The sequence below is a fragment of the Arachis ipaensis genome, chromosome B7, assembly GCF_059453495.1.
Source record: "Arachis ipaensis isolate K30076 ecotype BB chromosome B7, ASM5945349v1, whole genome shotgun sequence".
Lineage (NCBI taxonomy): Eukaryota > Viridiplantae > Streptophyta > Magnoliopsida > Fabales > Fabaceae > Arachis > Arachis ipaensis.
In genome coordinates, this window is record NC_142442.1 from 12,385,691 (window position 1) to 12,407,337 (window position 21,647).

At 34.7% G+C, this 21,647-nt stretch overlaps 4 protein-coding genes and 1 non-coding gene across 6 annotated transcripts; 4 read left to right on the top strand and 1 right to left on the bottom strand.

Moving 5' to 3' along the window:
- The first annotated feature begins 1,403 nt into the window (after positions 1–1,403).
- NEDD1 (Transducin/WD40 repeat-like superfamily protein) lies at positions 1,404–7,156 on the top strand. Its single transcript, XM_016311187.3, has 10 exons — positions 1,404–1,785; positions 1,925–2,037; positions 2,736–2,996; positions 3,092–3,196; positions 3,479–3,544; positions 3,664–3,885; positions 4,461–5,024; positions 5,721–6,341; positions 6,558–6,728; positions 6,810–7,156. The coding sequence occupies exons 1-10, from the start codon at positions 1,647–1,649 to the stop codon at positions 6,915–6,917; spliced, it is 2,370 nt and encodes a 789-aa protein (XP_016166673.1). The 5' UTR covers positions 1,404–1,646; the 3' UTR covers positions 6,918–7,156.
- A 1,226-nt stretch (positions 7,157–8,382) lies between these two features.
- Positions 8,383–13,799, top strand: LOC107609394 (folylpolyglutamate synthase). The gene is made up of 16 exons (XM_088493864.1): positions 8,383–8,808; positions 8,900–9,045; positions 9,133–9,198; positions 9,427–9,536; positions 9,885–9,945; positions 10,116–10,199; positions 10,365–10,421; positions 10,576–10,636; positions 10,768–10,814; positions 10,936–11,013; positions 11,399–11,563; positions 11,661–11,945; positions 12,135–12,213; positions 12,426–12,578; positions 12,677–12,828; positions 13,336–13,799. Exons 1-16 carry the CDS (start codon positions 8,505–8,507, stop codon positions 13,393–13,395), a joined length of 1,908 nt encoding a protein of 635 aa, XP_088349990.1. The 5' UTR covers positions 8,383–8,504; the 3' UTR covers positions 13,396–13,799.
- Positions 13,800–14,568: 769 nt separating this feature from the next.
- TRNAV-CAC (transfer RNA valine (anticodon CAC)) lies at positions 14,569–14,642 on the top strand. Its single transcript has one exon. It is a non-coding gene; the product is annotated as a tRNA-Val (tRNA).
- A 1,007-nt stretch (positions 14,643–15,649) lies between these two features.
- LOC107609526 (uncharacterized) lies at positions 15,650–18,846 on the top strand. Of its 2 annotated transcripts, none has more exons than XM_016311527.3 (7): positions 15,650–15,795; positions 15,923–16,002; positions 16,628–16,667; positions 16,812–16,853; positions 17,105–17,270; positions 17,553–17,826; positions 18,285–18,846. In XM_016311527.3, the coding sequence occupies exons 2-7, from the start codon at positions 15,949–15,951 to the stop codon at positions 18,474–18,476; spliced, it is 768 nt and encodes a 255-aa protein (XP_016167013.1). In that variant the 5' UTR covers positions 15,650–15,795; positions 15,923–15,948; the 3' UTR covers positions 18,477–18,846. The 2 variants fall into 2 exon arrangements, with proteins under 2 accessions (XP_016167013.1, XP_016167011.1); XM_016311525.3 differs by having other exon boundaries at positions 15,655–15,795; positions 16,770–16,853.
- Positions 18,847–19,368: 522 nt separating this feature from the next.
- LOC107609657 (uncharacterized protein At2g39795, mitochondrial) lies at positions 19,369–21,209 on the bottom strand. Its single transcript, XM_016311665.3, has 3 exons — positions 20,871–21,209; positions 19,909–20,252; positions 19,369–19,800 (listed from the first exon to the last, which is right to left on the bottom strand). Exons 1-3 carry the CDS (start codon positions 21,135–21,137, stop codon positions 19,641–19,643), a joined length of 771 nt encoding a protein of 256 aa, XP_016167151.1. The 5' UTR covers positions 21,138–21,209; the 3' UTR covers positions 19,369–19,640.
- Between the last annotated feature and the right edge of the window lie 438 nt (positions 21,210–21,647).

A 21,647-nucleotide genomic window follows, 5' to 3' on the forward strand; every position in this document is an offset into this window, starting at 1 on the left:
TGGAGAGGAATGTTATACAACATGCTTGACCGCCATCAACTGTGGGACAAACCTTCCCAGGAAAAACAGAAATTCTGTTGATTTGTCACCTTACAAAGAAGTTACTTCACTGGTGGTAACCCACACACCATGAACAGGATTGATATTGTTGGATACTCTACCATATGGCCTATAGATGAAAAGTCAGTCTTAAATGCCTTGACCAAATACCTTTGTCAACTCTGGCAACCTAGAATATATGGAGATAAAGATCTAATTGAAGGACTCTCATTCAGATCAGATGTTTTGCCAATTACACTTCAAGAATTTCAGTCCAGATTCATAGCCTCAGGGATAATTAATCAATTTGAATAATACTCTTTTTACACTCCGAGATCAAGGTATAACTTTTCCGATCAACTTAGCTCATCCATACATCTCCTAAATAATAAAGATCTAAATTCTGAATATCTAAGTGCTAGAGTATATGCCTTGCCACCAAGCCCAACCAAAATTGATGCAGGGATACCAAATGATGCTGAAGGCCCAAATTCAGACATATATGACCCATATTTACAAGATACCCAAGATCCTAATGAAGCGAACACTGAGGATCCGCTTACCTATTTACAAGACCCGGATATAGACTTTAGAGCAGTCAACTTGGCTTGTGATGACACATCATCCTTCTCAGACGGTGATGGGACCATTCTAGAAGACTATTTTAAGCTGTCCATTTATTAAAACAAATGCCCCACTATGTACAATTATTAAGTGCACTAAAATAAAGTGATCTCTGTCACTTGTCTATGTAAAGTTAGAATGAGATAAGGCTTATCCTTATCTTCCAGCTGGCATTGTTATATAGGCTTGCTTAAATTCTGTAAGATTTTGTTGTCCTTCAGAGATCTCTATAAAAAGAGGAGCTCACTTCAGTTGTATTCAGATTTCAACGAACATTGCAATATATCTTATTTTTCTTACAAAATGTCCTAAATCTCCATTCTTTCTCTCAAAGCTTAGCTAGTGTTATTTCCTTTTTTCTTATCCAGTGTCATTAAATATGCTCTGGATTTGCCTCTGTTTCTAGAGGATCATGCTCATCAGGTTATTATTGTAAAAAATGATCACAATTCTAAAGGTTATTATTGTAAATTGAACATACAAATTTTATAAGTCAAAATTTCCATCATCACATATTGTAGGTTAAATGATTAGAAAAATACGTTTTACACTTAATAATAAATATATATAATAAATATATATTCCATCAACTTTGGTTGTGTCATTAGCTTAAGTTTTTATTCATTTTAATTAGTTATTCCATTTTAAATTTACACATATCTATTATTTTTTGAAGTTTGAAGCAAAGGCAACACTTGAGAGTCGCAAATAGTGGAAACCATAATATAAAAGGCGCTCACTTTCTATTTATTTGTCGTTCAAATTTTTCCTTCCTTTTTCTCTCTTCAACTTCTCTCTCCTCGCTCTCTGTAGGGTTCACCATTTCCAAATCCAAATCGCAAAACAAACATAAATCCCACCCATTTCCCCCCCAAAACGGAAAAACCCTTCCAAGAAATCAGAAAAACCTCTTAACAAAATACAGCGACCAGAAAAGCAACGGTTTTTTATTTTTACTTTTTTTGGGGGGGCGGATCCGTGAAATGGCGTCGTTGCTGGCGGCGAGCGGCGGCGACACCGTGAAGCTGTTCGACTGCTCCGTGAAGCCCGGCGACCCTTGCACCCTCAGCTACATCCCTTCTCCCGGTTCAGAAGTCAATTCTGTGAAGTGGAACCACACCAGTGAGTCCCTAAAATTCTCTCATAAAAAAATTTAGAACCTTTTCTGATTCTGCTTGCGCAGGTTTGCATAGAAATTTCAAGATTCAATAGAATTGAGGAGATTTTTGTTTCTGAGTGAATTTTGGTCTTTTGTTTGCAGATTTGGTTGTGGCAAGTGCTGGGGATGATAAGAAGATCTCGTTGTGGAGGAAGAATGGGCAAAGCATGGGGACCATTCCCATTGCTGGCACTGATAGTGGAGATAACATTGAGGTAATCTTCTTCTGTTTAGGGCTTAGAGAATGTAATTCCTATATCTGCATAACACTGAGAACCAACTTTGCCCTTGTGTTTAAATCCTCATTATAGTTCCTGAGGTTGAGAGAGCAGATTCCTAAGTCCTAAATTTGTCCATGCATTTATCAATGCGGGAAACTATAATGTAGTCCCTTAGAATTAAATATATCAGTCATGTTATGCTTGTGCATCGGGCACATTGATAACTAATAGAGTAAAACTTAAAAACTTTTTTTGTGTTTTAAGACCCGTTAGGTGGAATGTTAAAATCAACGGAAACTTTGATAAAAAGGATTTATGAATCAGGGGAAAGACTACCTTGTCTGAACTTGCCCTTTGTTGCATTTTTAGAAAATAAAAAGAATGAAAAGAATGACAAAGGCAGTGAGGCATCTTCGTATGATACTTGTGTTCCTTATTTGGTGTATCTATTCTAATTTTCTTTAAGATCCAGGTGAGCAAGACTGTAGATTGTCTGTGTTGTATTGTATTGCATCTAGGCTTACTTAACTGCATACACTATTTGGTTTATATTAATTTATTTGCTACAATTATATGGTTGCTCCCTTTTGTCTGTTTTGGTCCTGATAGTAACTTGATTTGAATCAAGCATGTTCACTTGGTTCTGTTGGGGTTTTATCATGCTGATATTTCCCCCTTATTTTTTAAACCAGGAGTCTATATCGGCTATCTGCTTCAGTAATAAGGCATCCAGATATATTTGTTCTGGAGGAAGTGGCCAAGTTGTAAGGATATGGGATCTGCAAAAGAAACGCTGTATCAAATGGCTGCGGGGTCATACTAATGCTATCACAGGTGTAATGTACAACTGTAAAGATGAACATTTGGCTTCTATCAGCCTTAGTGGGGACCTTATACTTCATAACCTTGCCTCTGGGGCAAGGGCTGCTGAACTCAAAGATCCCGATCAACAGGTTTCTCTGCTTTGTTGAAGCTTCTATGTCCTTAGTGTTTGGAATTGCATCAATGTTTGCAGACTAATCTCTCTTCTTTAAAATGTTAAGACCAGATGTTGAGAGTTCTTGATTATTCACGAGTTAGTCGTCACCTTCTAGTCACGGCTGGTGATGATGGGACAGTCCATTTGTGGGATACTACTGGTCGTAGCCCTAAGGTATGACATGTGTTGTAATTGTATAGCATGCTGTAATGTTAGCCATTTTTCTTGGTTTACAATTGAAGGTGCAGTCTATTTAGATAGTCTTAGAGAATAACATACTCATAATCGTCTAAATCATGTCTAGTCAACAGCTTAATATTGTTGTCGTTCACAGAGTTACCGTCTTCTGTAGCAAGTTCTTTCTTTCTTATTTCTTATTATTATTTCAAATGGATCAATTTGAATTGATCATATTCATTTTATGCTTCTTCTGCCCTTTGTTTTGGGGGAAAAAAGGTTTCGTGGATGAAGCAGCATTCTGCTCCAACTGCTGGTATTAGCTTCTCTCCATCCAACGACAAGGTTTCATTTTTCATGGCTTGTTTTAATTTTATATGATATATACAGTGAAACTGTTGCCTTTCTTTTATGTCTTGAACTTGGGATGATCTTGCTTTTTGACATGTTTCTCTCTTTGACAGATCTTTGCTAGTGTGGGTCTTGACAAAAAGTTATATACTTATGACTCCAGTTCTAGAAAACCCTCATCTTGCATTTCCCATGAAGCACCTTTCTCTTCATTGGCCTATAGAGATGATGGTTGGATGCTGGCTGCTGGAACTAGCAATGGCCGAGTGGCATTCTATGACGTTCGTGGAAAACCACAACCTTTTGTTGTTCTTCATGCTTATGGTAGTTCAGAGGTAATCTTTTGCCTCATCTACATCTGCTGGTTTTAATCCATTTAAGCTTTTTGTTAGATCTCACCTGACAATAAGATTGACTTAAGGAAGTGCAAGCACTTGGGTGCTGCTGATGCATTTTTCATCTTATGCTGACATGGACTAATGGGACTATTTAAGCTAGTATAAGCTTTCCAATTTACATATAGAGTTTTGTCTCAATCCTGGATGAGGCAAGTTAGGCAATATGAATAATGTTCTATACTAGATGGATTTATTTGTGCCTTTTCTTTTAATTCCCTAATGCGATGACCTGGGTTAACAAGTGACCTTATCTATGCTAAATATACTCATGATCTGTCAAATAACGTGTCTGTATGTTTACGGAAAAATGCAAATTGAAAAATCTTTTAAATAATGGGAGTCTTTTAATGATGTCCTAAGGTGCTCCCATGTTCATTGGTCATTCAAGAATATAGAAATAATCAAAATATAGAAATCTTTTAAAAGCATTGATCTCCTGATTTTTGATCTCTGGTTTATTTTCAGAAACTTAGTGTCATCTTTTTCTTCTAAATTATTATGGCATGCAACAGGCTGTGACAAGCTTGTGCTGGCAAAGGTCAAAACCAGTTATTGTTAATGAAAATTGCTCTGCTGAGACTGCTCTTGTGGGAGATGCAGTTGAAGATTCAATCCTTATGCCTGATCCTTTACCTTCTGCAACTGCGTCGAGTGTTTCTCTGTCAACATCAGTGTCCACCACAAGGAATCCAAGTCGTTTGAGTGCTTCCATTGACACATCATCATTTACAGCATCCAGCGGTGGATTCACATCAAGCATACTGAATTCATCTATAGCAGAAGAAACACCACTACGAAACCCTTTATGGCCAGGTGGACACCTGTCAAGGTTGCAAGCTACACGCTCTAGTTATAACTTCAAGGATGACATGGAGGTATTCTCCCCGCTTGTGGATGTTCAGCCAATAGCATCTTCACTATGGGATGACAATGGATCAAAGAAGGATGGCCCATTTGGAGATAAGAAACCTTCATCGTCACTGTTTCCATCATCCAGTCGAAAATTTCCAAATTCAGAGGAAGGAATTAGTGATCATCCAATATTAGATTGGAAATCTGCCTCAACCGGCAAGCAGGTTCGTTTCTCTCATTGCCCTTATTTTGAATTTAACTGATCCACTAATCTATATACTTTCAATTCACAGTCCAACATATCTTTATTTAAAATCTGCCTTCCATCTTCCATGCCATCAGTGAACTTGTTAATGTGTAGCACACTAGCACTTAAATTTGCTAACATGCAACGGAAGAACTTGGTTTGTTGAGGGGGAAAAAAGGCAAGATTGTAATTATTTTCTTTGAAATAAAGAAGACAATAAGATATCAATTATCATATAATATAACATATCCTAGAATATCAAAACGTATCTGCGATGATAGCATAGAATCAATTCTAATATCTATTTTAATTTTAATTTTATGATTTTTCGTATTTAGCTAGGATTAAGAGTATAGTACTATGATAAATATGACTTAGGATTTTGTCTATTTAACACATTATCTTTCTCAGTCACATCAGATCATACTAATATTCAGTCTTTATTCGCACCTCTCTCTATCTCTCTCTCCCCCCGGAATTCATAAGAAAATAATGAAATTCTACTATGTAAGAATATCAATTAGTTGTGTTATAAAGTGGTTCATAAATTGTTGTCTGACTTTAATTCGTTGTTGCACTTACTCAGTCCACATGGAAGTTCAATTTAATATTAGCTTTTGCCTGATAGATTATCCTAGTTTGACTGATCATATTGCAAACTAATTTGGTGTAGGATATAACACAACCTTCCTTTCCACTTGTGGGGTCAACTACTCCTCCATCTTCAAAGAATGAAGATTCATCTTCTATCACGCCTCCGGAAGCTTGGGGTGGTGAGAAGTTATCTGATAAATACGCTTTCGTACGTCAGCCTGTCAATGCTCCATCTCGTTTGGGGATGTTGGCTTCTGGTAGTCAGAGTGCAGGGTCAACATTATCTTCATTACATGATCCATCCTCATCATCAGCTCTCAGTTCCTATACAAGTTCAAGCCTAAGTTTTGCCAATTTACGTGCAAAGGATGTCTCTACAGGCCAAGAGACTTCACTGGGATTTTCTGATAACATGTTCCCTACTTCTTTGCCTCTGTCCATCAATACAAAATCTAGCCTTGGTCAGGCAAATAGCGATTCTCCGAGAATCCTTGATTCCCCCAAAATGTCATCCTTTACTCGGAGGTTTTCTACGTATGCAGAAAGAATAAGCACTACCTCTGCATTCAGTGATGGAGTATCTGGTTCACCCAAGATTAAGAAATCGGGTGCAGAAACTAGAGAAGAACTTCTAAATACCTTGCTGATGAAGACTGATATATCTGCTCCAACAGAATCTGGCTCTCTTCCCCTTGCAAATGTAAGTTATGCATACAAGATAATTAGATATGATGATTTCATCTACTGCATGTATTGATGTGTGCTTTTAGAACATTTTTCTCATTGTAGAGTCTTCTGCTACTGTGCTTCTGACTGTAAATTATTCATCGAACCCAGTATGATAATATGTTAATACATATTTATATTAGTTGTTTTAGTTTTCTTATCTTTATTGAGTTATGAAATTTGATGATAGGGAATAAGCTCACAACCGAAAGCATCTCAGTTAGATGGACAAGGATCATCATTCACGCTTCAACTCTTTCAAAGAACTCTTGAAGAAACTCTAGATTCCTTTCAGAAATCTATACACGAGGATATGAGAAACCTTCATATCGAAATTTTAAGACAGTTCCATCTGCAAGAGGTTTGCCTATTGAGTTAATCAGTCATTTTGATTTTCTTTTATTTCTTCCAACCCTTTTTTATTAATTGTCAAATTCGACAGATGGAAATGTCAACCAAGATGAATGACATTTTGGAAATCCAAGCTGAGTTGATGAAAGAAGTAAAGTCTCTTCGTAAAGAAAACCAGCAGCTCAGACAAATGCTATGATTGATGTGAATACAGTTGAACCATTTTTTGTTGTGTTTTTGCTGATTGCCTTTGTGATATTTCTTTTACAAATTGGCAATTATTGTATGTCTTATTATAGGCTTCTTGATTGTGTATTAGCTTTTAGAGGGTGGTGTTTGAATTGCTTGTTACTGGAAGAGAGAGAGGGCTTTCAATATATGTACAGAGATGATAATTTTTCAAAAATGGAATGGAATGTCTTTGTTGGGCTATCTATGGCTTGCAGGCTTGATATTTTGAAATTGTGTTATTTGTATATATGATGTGAGATATTTTGTTAAGGTGCGTGAGATATAGACAATCACCTCATATAATGGCAAATAATGTATGAATCAATTGAAATATTTTAAGCTACAGGATTTAACTGCTCAACAGATGTACCAGGCTTTTATGAAGAGTAATGCTCACCTTAAGTGCTTTATGAATTAAGTCCAATTAAGTTAAACAATAAGGCTTGGAATAATGTTAGCCACAATTGATTTTTGTTATGTTAAATCAACTTGGTTAACAAAAAAATTTGGACGTGTAGTTGATTGAATTCTGTAAGAGGTTAAATGAGTTGTTTGATATAGTTCCATTTAATAATTGGTTGACATAGTTTACTGCCATAACTAATGTGTTAACCAACCGAAATTATGGAATCCAATTTATTGAATTTAGTGGGATTTGAAAACCATTAGAACCAAAAGGCAACAGCATAACGTGAAGAAATGGAATGGATCAAGTACAGAAAAGTTGCCACTTTCATTGCAGTCCTGACCTAACGAGACAGAAAGTGTTTGATGATGAAACATTAAATGTTAGATAGCAGCATCACAGGAATTCGGGAACAACGGCTTTTCAAATCCCCTATGATATTATGCTGTTAGATCTCATAAAAATATTCCATTAATAAAGATGAAAATTCACACTTGATGTACTACCAAACAAAATTTTCAATTTACACATTTATTAGTTAACAGGAATAAAACATGTGACTATGTGAGTGTGCTTCCCCACTCTGACCTTCAGAAAATAATAGATGTGTGTGTGACCAGAAAAAAAAAACATAAAATTATGTTATAAATTTTGAAACATCTTTCTAGTAGTAAATTAAAAAAAAAAAATAATGCATTTAATATCCTTCCCTTTAACAATCACCATTCACTGAGATAATTAAAAATAAATTTAAAGAGAATGTGCATTTTTTAAGTTTCAATTACAGTGAAATTAAATCCTAAAGTAATCTTAAGATTGAAATAGTATTTGAGATATTAATTGTACTAAAAAAGTCTGAAATTAACAAAAGTATATAATGTTTAATTTCTAAAATTCATTGATAAAAAAAGGACTTAAAAACTAACGTAGTATATTTTTATTAATTTTAGAAATATAATAAATATAATTGAAATTTAAAGGACTATTTTAATGTACACTACTAATATGAGAGACCAATTTAAGATTTATCTCATTACATTGTCCACAAAGAGTTTGTAACTAGTAAACATTAATTTGGTCTAAAAGAAAAAAGTTTGTAAAATCAATTTCAAAAGATTAGTCCAAAAGAAATTGATTTTGCTCAAGTCTATGAGTTTAGAACTGATTCGAGACTTCACTCATTGTTTTCTCTCTTCTTCTGTCCAACAGCCGCGATTTACCAAAAATCCAAATAAATGGAATCAAATTAAAAGATACCACAAAAAGATAACTCCTTTTTATCCTTCAATCTCAAATCCATCTTCCATTTTTTCCCACTCCACCTTAACTCATTTGTCCCTTTGTCTGCTTTCTTCGCGGAACCAATCGTCTATCTACTTCGCAAATTCTCACACTCTTTCTGCTTTTTCTGTTTCATTCAGAATTCAAGCCTTAATTGTCATGGCTGAACAAGGCATATACTCAAACACCTCTCCTTCATTTTTCCAGCTTCTGGGATGCTTCAGCTTAAGTAAAAATCTGATTTTTAATTTTGGGTTTTGCAGAAGGTGGAAATGGGTCCCCAAAAGCTTCATCTTTGACCCCTTATGAAGAAGCATTGGATGCTCTGTCATCTTTAATCACTAGGCGCACTCGTGCTGATAGTAGCAATATGGGGGATCAGTTTAGTCATCTTTTTGAGTACCTAAAGGTAACAAAGTTTCTGAGTTTGGTTAGAAAATTTTGGGTTAGCTTTGTTGAGATTGCTCATGTTAACAACGGTGTGCAATTCCTATAGATGCTTGATTTGGAGGAAGCTATTTCAAATATGAAGATTATCCATGTTGCTGGCACCAAAGGAAAGGTACTTTCTCTTAACTCAGGTGGTTGCTTGGAAATGAAGCTATCATAAGAGGTTCAGTTCAAAACTTTAAGTGAATTCAAATGTGATTTGGTAGTTTGTGAAGTTAGATTAGAATTAAGACAGAAAGTGTAGCTATGGATCTCCGCTTAAAACTTTGATTATGTTGTAGTTAGTAATTCTATGCTTATTTTAGTGATGGAAATTGTTCTTTGAACTTTGGTTGCTTAGGGATCTACATGCACTTTTGCTGAATCTATATTACGTAACTGTGGCTTTCGCACTGGCCTTTTCACTTCTCCCCACCTCATTGATATCCGAGAAAGATTTCGTTTAGATGGGTCAGTCTTTCATTCATTTGTTGATTTTATTTCCTTTTACTACTTTTCATCCATCAAGTTGCATCATCTTTTAGTTCATTATCTTTTGGAGTAGGTAATTTGAAATTTTGTTTCCAGCTGCTTAGTCAAGGGTGCACACTCATTTAGCTTATGAGTTCTGAACTGCACTTGTTTTGTGACAAAAATTTATTCTTTTAGTAAAGTAGCTACTGAAATTGCCTCGTAGTTTTACCTCTGTTCTTTAGCTAAATTTAGGCCTAATGAAATATATTATATTATATGGTGCCATTAATTAAAATATATCTGCAGTTCTTTGATTCGTTAACATTATTCTTGTTGCTCCCGCAGTATGGAAATTTGTAAAGAGAAGTTTTTAGCATATTTCTGGTGGTGTTATGATAGATTAAAGGTACGTTTATAACACTTTATTAAGCCATAATAATTGCAATTCTGGTGTATTATAACAGTAATGTATGGAGTGCAAGCCTGGTTACTTTAGTGATCACTTCCAATTATGGTATTCGTTGATGTTTGCTCATAATATTAACAAAACTGTTTTCTTATTCTGGTGGTACTCAGGAGAAAACTGATGATAATATTCCAATGCCTCCCTATTTTCGCTTCCTTGCTTTACTTGCCTTCAAGATATTTGCAGCAGAACAGGTTTGATATTTATGCTTTGAATTCCCATGCAAGTTTGTAGGTAGAGATACAACCCTTTTTTTGGGAAAAAGAAAGAGAAGGGGGGGGGGGGGGTTGCGATGTTGGTGGTGTTAGATGTTGTGTTATTAATGAATAGAGGTTTCTTCTTTTCAAAATTCTTTGCAGGTAGATGTTGCAATAATGGAGGTTGGATTAGGTGGAAAGTATGATGCAACAAATGTGGTACGTATTATTTTCATTTCGACTGAAATTTGTTGTCCCCCTATTATTACAAGATTAAAAGACTGCTTGATTGTTGACTCGTGATATTTCCATCGATGTTCTCAACATATTTCATATCTTGAAACAAGCTCATGTAGTATCGTTGACTCTTCAGGTTCGAGAACCTGTTGTTTGTGGTATAACTTCCCTAGGGTATGACCACATGGAGATTCTTGGTTAGTTTTCAATCTTTGTATTCTTGATAATACCTTATAAAATTCATGAATTGTCAGAATATATCTAACATGATGTTGCGACGCCAATGATACTGTTCATTCAGTTTATTTCTATTGGATTCTGTTAACAGGGAATACTCTTGGAGAAATTGCTGGTGAGAAGGCTGGTATATTTAAGGTATGTTTAGGTTAAAATATTTTCTCTAGTTTTGAATATGAATGCCTTTTAAAATCTCTGTCTGTCCTTTCTTTCTAAATCCATCAATTGTAATCTATATTTTCTATTTTTCTCACTGCAGGATCAAATCCCAGCTTTTACGGTGCCTCAGCCTGACGAAGCAATGCGTGTGCTTGAGGAGAAGGCTTCTCAATTGAATGTAATTGTGTTCTTTCATGAGGCTGTTTTGTTCTTAGCTTCCTGAAAAGAATCTAAATAACTCATCAGTAGGCATAATTGTATAACAGTGGCACATCAAAAATCAAGTAACATGATACAACGTTCCATGTGTTCGTTCTGTATTAAGAGTGAAATATCTTGTGTCAATGTGATGATTTCAGCAGCAATTGAACATGTGCAAGTTCATTAATTTACTTTGTTGAGGCTATATGAAGATCATCATTATGAATATTTGAATTGTTTTGGAAAGGAGTTATGCATATCTTATCATATACATTCTTCATTTGATCAGGTTGTGCTTTCATCTTCATGCGATTTTCCATTTGTCAAGGACTATCTGAAAGACAGGGTATATGTAACTGCAGGTACCCCTTCAAGTTGTAACCCCATTAGAGCCGAGTTTGCTAAATGGTTTAAGACTTGGTCTTGAAGGGGAGCACCAATATCTGAATGCCGGTCTTGCTGTCGCACTGTGCTCGACATGGTTGAAAAGGACTGGCCATCTTGGAGACGCTAATTTGGAGCAATCCGTAAGTTCTAAAGTAGTGCCTTTGTTTCCTTCTTTCTTTCTCTTTCTTTTTCTTTTCCTTCAGTGCCTCACATGTATATATATATACCTGCAAGAAGAACACTTTGCCGGAGCAATTCGTAAAAGGGTTAACAAGTGCGAGTTTGCAAGGAAGGGCTCAGATTGTTCCTGATCAACTCATCAACAATGATAGATCAAACGATCTTGTCTTCTTTTTAGACGGGGCTCATAGTCCTGAAAGCATGGAAATATGTGCACGTTGGTTTTCTCTTGCCATTAAAGAATACAACCCGGATCAAACCTTGTTTACTCAGCAACCAGATAGTTCTAAGTTCTCACTTGAAGTAGTGAAGATGCACCATGGCGACAGAAAATCCACTCAGGTAGAATTCCAACTTTTATATCTTGGTATAAAAGCTATTCCTGGAATATCATTTCATAGAAGTTCAGAAATTAGCAGTTAAAGTTGGACATGAAAGCCGGTTTTTGTTCGAATATTTAAAAGCTCATGAAATAAGACTGCAAAAGCTGTCATGGAAAATTTTGGGGTTAAGTAATTGAATTACTTGCAGATATTGCTATTCAATTGCTTGACTGTACGAGATCCGGATTTGCTTCTTCCTCGCTTGATGAAAACATGTGCTGATCATGGTTAGTAGTCCATACTCTAGATTTTCTTACATCACGGTTTCATAATAATGTCAGAATCCTAATTCAATATTGATAGAAATAATTCCGGAGACTAACAATGTTTAGCAAATAAGTGGCAGCATTAAGTCTGAGACATTTATGTCTTATCAGGGATAAATAAAATAATGCAAATTTGTTTACCTATTCATAATTTTTTCCCATTAAAATTTTAGGTGTCTACTTCAAGAAGGCCCTCTTCGTTCCAAGTGTATCTGTATATAACAAAGTTGGATCCCAGGCTATGGCACCAATTGATTCGAATGTTGATCTGTCATGGCAGTTAACTCTCCAGAGAGTGTGGGAAAATCTTATGCAAGTCAACAAAGGTGTTAATCTTTTTTCTTCTCCTGTGTGGGAAAATCTTATGCAAAGCTTATGAAATTATCGGAAATTTAATCTGTGCATGATGACTACATCTTGGCAGGCAAAATTACGGATGTAGCCTCTGAAGAACTAAAAGAAGATATGGAAATGAGTGCTAGTAATTGTGAACATAGTGCAGTGTTTCCGTCATTGCCGGTGGCTCTCAAATGGCTTAGAGACAGAGTGCAACAAAATCAGTCGGTTCGTTTTCAGGTAACACAAATTAGTAAGGAGAATTATCATAAGATGAGAGAATTTAATGACTAAACTTGAATCTAATGTAATGTTTCCCTTGATAGTTGATATGCTTTATTCTAGTTATTCTCATCATTTAGCTCACTTTTTTAATTCACTTTTTGTTATACTTGAAGGTGAAAGCTCACGTGAAGTTGTCTTCATGTGAAGTTGATAATTAAAAATCATTAGATGATAATTTAGTCCAACATATCAAATCATCTAACAGTTTTCAGCTATCAACTTCAAATGAAGACAACAACATCTGAGTCTCCACCATACTTGAAATCCTGAAGCTCACAATATTAGGGTAAGGGAGTGTCATGTCTTTCAAATATTAAAGCGAGTCACTGCATATTTTTGGAAAGCGAAGAGTGCCATATGTAATATCGCCGAATCTTAGGAAGCGGTCAATGTAATTTACGCTTGTTACAAATGATTGCAATTTTCCAACTGATCAAAATTGTGTGGTTGATGATACAACAGGTCCTTGTGACTGGTTCTTTACATCTTGTTGGTGATGTGCTGAAATTAGTCAAGAAGTGATTCATTGGATGAATTTGAAGGCTTCCTTCAAAGTTATTTCTAAATACATGTGGTGTTAATATTCAAGATGAGTTCTCTCTGGAGTTAACACTGATTGAAGTGATATTGATATTTTGTTGCCAAGAACAAAAATGATACATCCAAGTCCATTGGTTCATCCTCAGGATGGTGACTTTCTTGCTGCTCCATTTCCATACTTGATACTTAAAAAAAAAAAAAAAGAGAAACACATTACCCATAAATAAGTCATTTGGGTCTTTCTTATTTTTAGTTTTGATTCTTTCTGTGAGATTTACTTAAATTTGCTTATTTTTTACTTTAGTATAAACACACGGTATAAGTAGTTAAGTACTATAAATAACACTATTTAATATTTTTCTTCTGACATATTCAATTCATTAAGAGCAAAACATATTTTTAAACTCACTAAATATTTAAAAAGTACTTATAAATTATCTTTTTTTTTTTTTTTAAAAAAGACAAAACTCATACTGTGACAAAAAGAATTCAATCCACCTTTCTGATCTTTAGCTGATGTGCCAAATTTGGCTCTATCAGACTATTAGTAGGAAACAAGAAAGTAGAAAACATCATTTTCTTTATAAAAAAAAGAGGAATGCTAGGGGGCCAGCAATTTTGGTGTTTTGTAACCATCAATTGGCCATCAATAGTGTTTTTAATTGTGTGAAATTACATCTAATGGTGGGAGATCACTTACTTTTGTTTTGATGGTTAAGTGCTGGCTAGAAAACACAAAAGTTGCTGGCTCCCTAGACTTTTCCTTATGTAACTTAGAGTAGTTAATGGAAAAGAAGCATGTACTTGTAATTTAAGATTTATTGGGATTAATACTTTGTATAACAGTGCATTTTTTGTATATTTGGATAACCATAACTTGTCATATGATCATTTGGGGAGATGGAGATACCTAAACATAAAATCCTCTATGATATCTTAAATAACTATGAAAAATTATTAGATATTTTTGGTGTAAATTATAAATCTTAAATTGATATATTAATTGAATAATAAATTATTAATGAGTGTTTATAATAAAGTTATTTTAACATAAGGTATAAATTAACTGGAGTGTACATATTTTTATTTTATTTTCAATAACTAATAACAACTCTGTTATGATATAATGACGTCTGAAAAAAACTCTTCCATCTTGTCTGGGTGGTGTAGTTGGTTATCACGCTAGTCTCACACACTAGAGGTCCCCGGTTCGAACCCGGGCTCAGACATGTCCTTTTATTTATTTTTTTTTCCCAAATAAACGGGCCTGTTAATATTCCCCACCTTCATACTTTATGATAATATAACCCACTTCATCACATGACCTCTTGTTCCGGGCCCATTGCAAGAGCCTCTATCACATGAGCCTCGTTGTAAATCAGGGCCTGCGTAGGGAACGAGGAATAAAAAAAATTGACTAATAAATATTTTATTTCCTGACCCAAAAAAAAAAAAAGAATTCTTTTGATACTTTAAATTAAAAGTCGAATAATATCCCAAACTTGTCTCAGATAATTTTAGTAGACAATTTGATTATCTAAAAATTTTAATTAATAAAGTAGTCTTTAACTTTTTATTTTGTTAAACAAATTAATTTTTCGTCAAATTTTGATAAAAAAAATATTATTTATTTAATAAAAGGTCTAATAATTTTTATGAATTTTTAAAAGTTTTAGAATAGTCATAAAGTCTAAAGACAAACAATATGATAGAAGATTAATTTATCTAATAAAATAAAATTTTAAAAATTAATTTGATAATTAAAATTTATTAAAAATTAAAATATCAAATATAATTTTTTTTAAGAATTAATTTGAGATATAATTTTTAAAATTCTTGAACATATTGTGAAACGTGAACAAAGAAGTGTTATTCACATGCTAATAATAAAAAAAATTAAATAATATTTTAAAAAATAAAAATACTAAGTAAATTGTATATATTACTTTTATAATCAACTTTAATTAATTTTTTATATTTTTGATTTAATTAAAATATTTTATTATTAATTTTTAAATTATTAATTAATTTAATTAAATTTAATTATTAAATTGACTTAGTTATGTAATATCAAATTTATGTCACTCATTTTATTAATTATTAGTGTTAATTTTAATAATAAGACTATATTAAATTTATTTAAAATTTTTTAAAATTAAAATAAAACGTCTAAAACATTAAACAATAATTTATTCTTGAATTAAATAACAAAAAAGTAATCAAAAGACCAGGTACGCAACGCGTGTGGTCCGGGGAGTGAAATTGAAGGGTGCCGGGTCCAAATCCTGTGCAGCAGAGACCACGTTGTCATCGTTGCAGCCTCGCACCTGCACCTGCAGCTGCACCCACGTTCCTTTCGAACTACGAAAAGCAACAACCTTGGTTTGTTTCTTTTCTCTCTTCTTTTTCTTCTTTCTAGTTTCCATTTTCCAATCTAGGGCTCAAGATTCTCCCTGCGAAGCTTCCAATGCTTCTTCTCCCACTGTGACTTGAGTCAACTTCTCTGTAGCTTCTCTTCGGTGCATTCTGCGTTCCATGGAGGACTCTTACACCGGTCTCCCAACTAGTCACTTGCTCGGTTCAGTTCCTGTACGCATCTCTTTCTCTTACTTTCTTTGAATCTTTTAATTCATGCTTTTGATTTTACGTTGCTGCTTTTAGTTTATACTTGTTAGCTAGATGCATAATGTGCGCCACAAAACTGATTTCTTGAATTTAATAATTTATGTTGGCTCGTTGTGGAAATTGGGGGAATTATGTTTGACTTTCTAGAAAAAAAAAAAAGAGACATATAAAAATTGGTTGCAACAGTGGTTCTAGTTTTAGGGAAAATTTTGAAGAATTCAGGAGATTAATATTCATTGCTAAAATGAGTTGGACACTGCCAACACTTCCATTGTTCAAAATAGGTTACTCACTCTCAATATCTGAAACTAGTGTTAAAGAGAATTTTGCTCCTGTAGTGAGCTAATCTGACTCAAATCAAAGATTAGACTAGGTCTAATGGATTTCATAATTTTGACCTCTTTATGACTTTAGCATTTAATTGGTCTCACTAGCTTGTAAATTGTATAGTGTGATTAGTGTCATAGGAATACTTATTTGGATTACAAACTTGACTGATCAAAATTATTCTGTTTCCCTTTCATATTTTAGTTGGTTTAAATTTATTTTATTAACTTTGCGTGTGTGCTTGTTTGTGTTTGGTGTTCAGGCTGCCACAAATGATGAAAATAATACTGCAAAACAAGAGGGTATGGAGTTATAAAATTGATTTTTATTTTGTTGCTGCTTGTGAGATATTTATTCTTTCCTACTTTCGGTCCTCCTAATTTTACTTATGAACCTACTTGTAGCTACTGATGCAAATATGCAAACATTCCCTCCCAACCATGCAGGAGACAGAGGACGAGGATATCATACGCTTGACAATCCACCTGGTATGTTTCCAGAATTGTGGGCAGAAAAGATATAGTTGTTCCATTGCCTGTTCTTTGAATAGCAGCTAACTTAATTATTTTCTGGATATTGAATGATCTTGATTGTTTTTTTTCCTATCTTTAATCAAGTCAACAACACTGATTGATTCCAGTTTTACACCATATTTTAGAATAACTTCCAGTTGTATTTTCATTGGCACTTGCTGGTATAATGAGTCATATATTAATATTTAGTTTATTCATCGTTGCAGAAACTTTTGAACAACAGTCAGCAAACAATTGGAGGGGAGTCTTTAGTGTCTCATCCTACACACAGTATTTCAATGTAGATACAGATGTTGTCATATTCAGATTGATAAGTTCGTTTAATCCATACGGTGGAGACTTTTTCAGCAAGATAGATGCTAACCCTGATTTGTACGTGCTTCTTTCCTTGTATTGCTATTTTTCTATCATCGATGCAGAGACTTACTTGGATTGTATACTACAATATAATACTTGGATCAAAACTGCAATTGAATTGGATGTTAACATTTATGGTTAAACTCCTGCCAACATCCCTTGGCTTTTTCGGCTTATTATTTGTATACATTTCCTGAATTTATTCTCCATTTTCAGCATCCAATCCCAACAGCATAAATTATGCATATTAATCAGCATCTAATGCCTAACATTGCAATTATTTTTATGTTATTATAGATATGGCCTTATATGGGTCTCAACAACATTGGTTTTTGTACTTGCCGCACTTGGGAATCTTGCTACATACCTTATGCAAAAACATACAGGTACCAGTACATCATGGAGCTTTGATGTTGGCTATATGAATGTGGCTGCATGTGCAATCTATGGCTATGCAATAGTGGTCCCTCTCGCATACTACTTCTTCCTTCAGTATATGGGTTCCAATGCTAGCCTCATTAGGTTCTGGTGCATGTGGGGATATTCCCTCTCCATTTTCATAATATCCTCTGTAAGTTTCTGATTTCTTCGTTGTGACGAATTGCGTAATTATTAAATAAATACATTCATAAATCTATTTTTATTATCAAGTGCATATCTGCAATGTGGGCGATCTGCTAAAAACTATCTCAACAAAATGAGACATGCAAAACTAACCATCATAAATAAGGCCATGGATCTCAAACTTGCGTCTCTTACCATGCAACTAACCATTAGAACCAAGGCCATGGTGATAATATGATAGCATAGGATGGATCCATGTTCAACAAATTTTGTTTCAGATGGCCGTTAAGCATAAATAACAGTTCTCTTATGATTAAAAAGTTAAAACAATTTATTTTTCGAACTTAATACATAGTTTCTATCAATTGATAGGAAAACTACATCATTATCTATATAATATATTTTTTATTTTGTATTGTTATAGTATCATTATCTAATTCATCTTGTTCTTTGGGATAATTTCAGTTTCTGTTGTTGATTCCGGTTGAGGCTCTTCGGTGGCTTATAATAATCCTTACTGGTATAGCCTCGGCTAGCTTTGTTGCCTTAAACTTGAAGTCTTGCATAGAAGGCAATGAACTTTCAGTGGCTATTGTTGCCGCATTTTTCTTGCAAATAGCTTTGGCAGTCTTCATCAAGGTTTGGTTCTTTGCATAGTTATTGCTGGTGCACACCATTGGCTTGGTTTATGCGAGCAGAATTGTCTCTAGAAGAACTGGTTTGCGTTTTTCGGATTTACTAGTCGAGAAGGATCAGAGGTTGTAGCATTTGTGTAATGTTTGAACAGCTTGTGTTTCTATGTAAATATACTATATCAGCTTAATCTTTTCTTCTCTCTTTTTTCTGGAGGAGATTTAATCTTGTAGTTCTTTTGCTCAAAGCCAAGTTATCTCCGTTTTGAAGATGATATTGTAATGTCCCAGTTCTCTCATGACACGGTTGATTTTCCCAGTTGAAGATGTAATGAGTATTTTAACATTTACGCCTAATTTATTACATTCTCCCTTCTGTTACATCCAATTATAAAATCACTTTTAGGTTTCTTACTATAGAATGGTAATGATGTTTGTGAGAGTATAAGAACATCCGAGTTGAAATATGATTCTCAAAGCGGATGTTCCTCAAAAGGAGTGGTGATGATGCCACAGGCAAAAGAGATTCATAGAATGTTTTAAGAAAAAAAAAATTTGCTGTATTTTATTAATTCCTTAACAAGATATATATATATAATTGTAAACACAAGCCCATTTCGATCTGAAATAGTTTCGCTTTTGCACAATTTTTAAACCTTAAACAGAGAGTAAACACAAACCCTTTGATTGAAATCAATAGGGAAGAATAAAAATCCTAATTGATCCATTAGTCAAGTGATAATAATTCTTCCGTTAAGCATATCTTTTACTTTTAGGGTTTAGTTTCAAGACTAATGAATGCCATAACGTGCTCTCATTCTCGACTCTCGACAAAATCTCTAACTCGAGTTCTCTGTTTGATACGCGTAATAAAAAGATGGAAGACCAAAGGCACGCATGAAACATTAACTAAGAAATGAACGACTAATACTTGGCTTTCTTTATAATTTTCCCAAAAAAAAAAAAAAAAAAGTTGTCAAGCTCATACAAGAAAATGCGCCAAAGAGGATACACAAACAAAATTAACCAAGCACTTTAGAGACATTACCTACTTCTAATAGCAACTATCACTAAACCACAGTGACAGGGTATCTAATTATATTCCCCTCTGAATGTATGGCATCAACGCATATAATCAGGTTATTAAGACAAATTTTCAGTGTTGCGTGTTCTTGCTTAAAATAACGTCTCATGCTTCAACGAATTGCTTGAGCTTCTGCAACCAGACCAAGTATTCCCTGCTATCCTTGTTGATCATGTACTCATGCAAGAAATTGGTTGTGCTAGGCTTGATTCCTCTAATTTCTAAGTACTTGTGGAAAGACTTTTGGAGGCCCTCGTCCAAATCCCTGTAAGACAGGAACACAAAAGAAGTTCAGACAGGGTCTAGAAATTACACTACCAGAATATTGAACTGTGAAATGAAAAGATTCTGAGTGCAAGGAGCGGAGACTTACTGGAAGTCTGGTCCTTCGTATGCAATCTGATCCTCGCTGGGTTCGGCATTCTTAACAGACAAGCTGTCAATGACGATCTCATCGGGGTAAGCCACACAACTGAATTCCAGATAGGGCCCATCCTTCTTGTAAACACTGACTGAAAGCGGAATGCTTGACTGAGATGCTCTCTCACTCTCATCGTCGTCGTCACGACCATCATCATTTTCTTCCCCAGTGACCAGATCAGGCATGTGCACCTCAACCTTAATTTCCTCACCTTGATATGTCCTTTCAAGCATTATAGTCTGCTGTCCCGGCTGATCAAGTATCTTAAAAGGGAAATTACTTGGAGCCTCATCAACCTGTCTCCATAAAACCAAAAAAAAGTGTGATCATACAACTACTTTCCCGAATTTCAACAAGAAACTCCCAAAATAAATCGTTTAAATATAACTTTTGTACCTATAGTTGTATCCAAATTTGATCTGTCCAGATAACATAAATATTTTCGTACAAGTCCACATAGTTTCTTACAATTTATGCTTTAGTGACCAAATAAACAAATAAAAAAAACTATAAGGACCAATACTTCATAAAATTATGAATAATTAATTATAAAAAAATACAATTCAAGGGGCAAGTGGTGAAAAGAACACAAGATTGGTATTTAATGGCAAGAACAAAATAAAAAAGAGTAAAGCACATCACATATAAGAAAGAAGAAAAAAAGCACTAAATTTACGAGATACACTTCAAAAGAAAAATGACACTACTAAAATTAAATAATGCATAGAAGTTTTTATGTGAAACAATGCTACAGCAACATTTTTGAGTCAACGAAACATCAAACCAGGGGAGGGAGCTAGAAATAATAATCAACCATCATAATAATCATTGAATTGAGCTGATTACCGAATCCCTTTCATTATCAAGATCATCATTTCACAGAATGATGAAGAAAGAAGAGCAAAGAAACTTACAGTGTGATTGTCGGTTTCCTGGGCGCAAGTGATCTCCGATTCGATGACGCGGAGAAGGTTCTCGTCGGAGGTGGGCTTGTTCTTATAAGCCAAAGAAGAAAAACCGAACGTCGGAACCGCTGAGTCCTTTTGCACGTTCTGGTTGATGGCTCTCAACAAAACGGTGCCGTAGCTACTCTGCCGCTGAGTGTTCTTCAACAATTGGCCTGCAATCACAAGAGGCCTTGCGAAAGATCCAGACTTGCGAAGAATCGAGCTGAACGCCATTTCCGAAACTGAGGGGGAGAGAGAAAAACAGTCGAAGAGGGAATGGGGTTTTAATAGGGTTTAAGACAATTGGGAAATTTTCAAACCCTAAAACTTGTAGTAATGTTACACAAGTGAAGCTCTCTTGTATTCGGCCCATTCTTTTTTCTTTGGACCGGTCCATAACGGAAACGAGTATTAACATAGCCAACAATCCTGTCCCAGAAAAAATCATAGCCAACAATAATCCGTTTGGGTTTGAGGCTATGCCTGACCAAAAACAAAACATTTGAGGCTATGTGGACCCTTTACCCAGATTTTTGGATCTGCTACACATCAAAGATTTTTTGGCAATTAAGTTGGTTAAAACTCAACAAAAATCAATTTCATTAGTGAGAGTATAAATACGGTGAGTTTTAGCCTGAGCTTCGACTAATGAGGCGCAGCATTAGCCTCGTCCTTTTGGGCTTGCTGTCACGTGGAGAGTGTAACGCATGGCTCGCTTTATTTACACCTGTGAACAAGTGACGT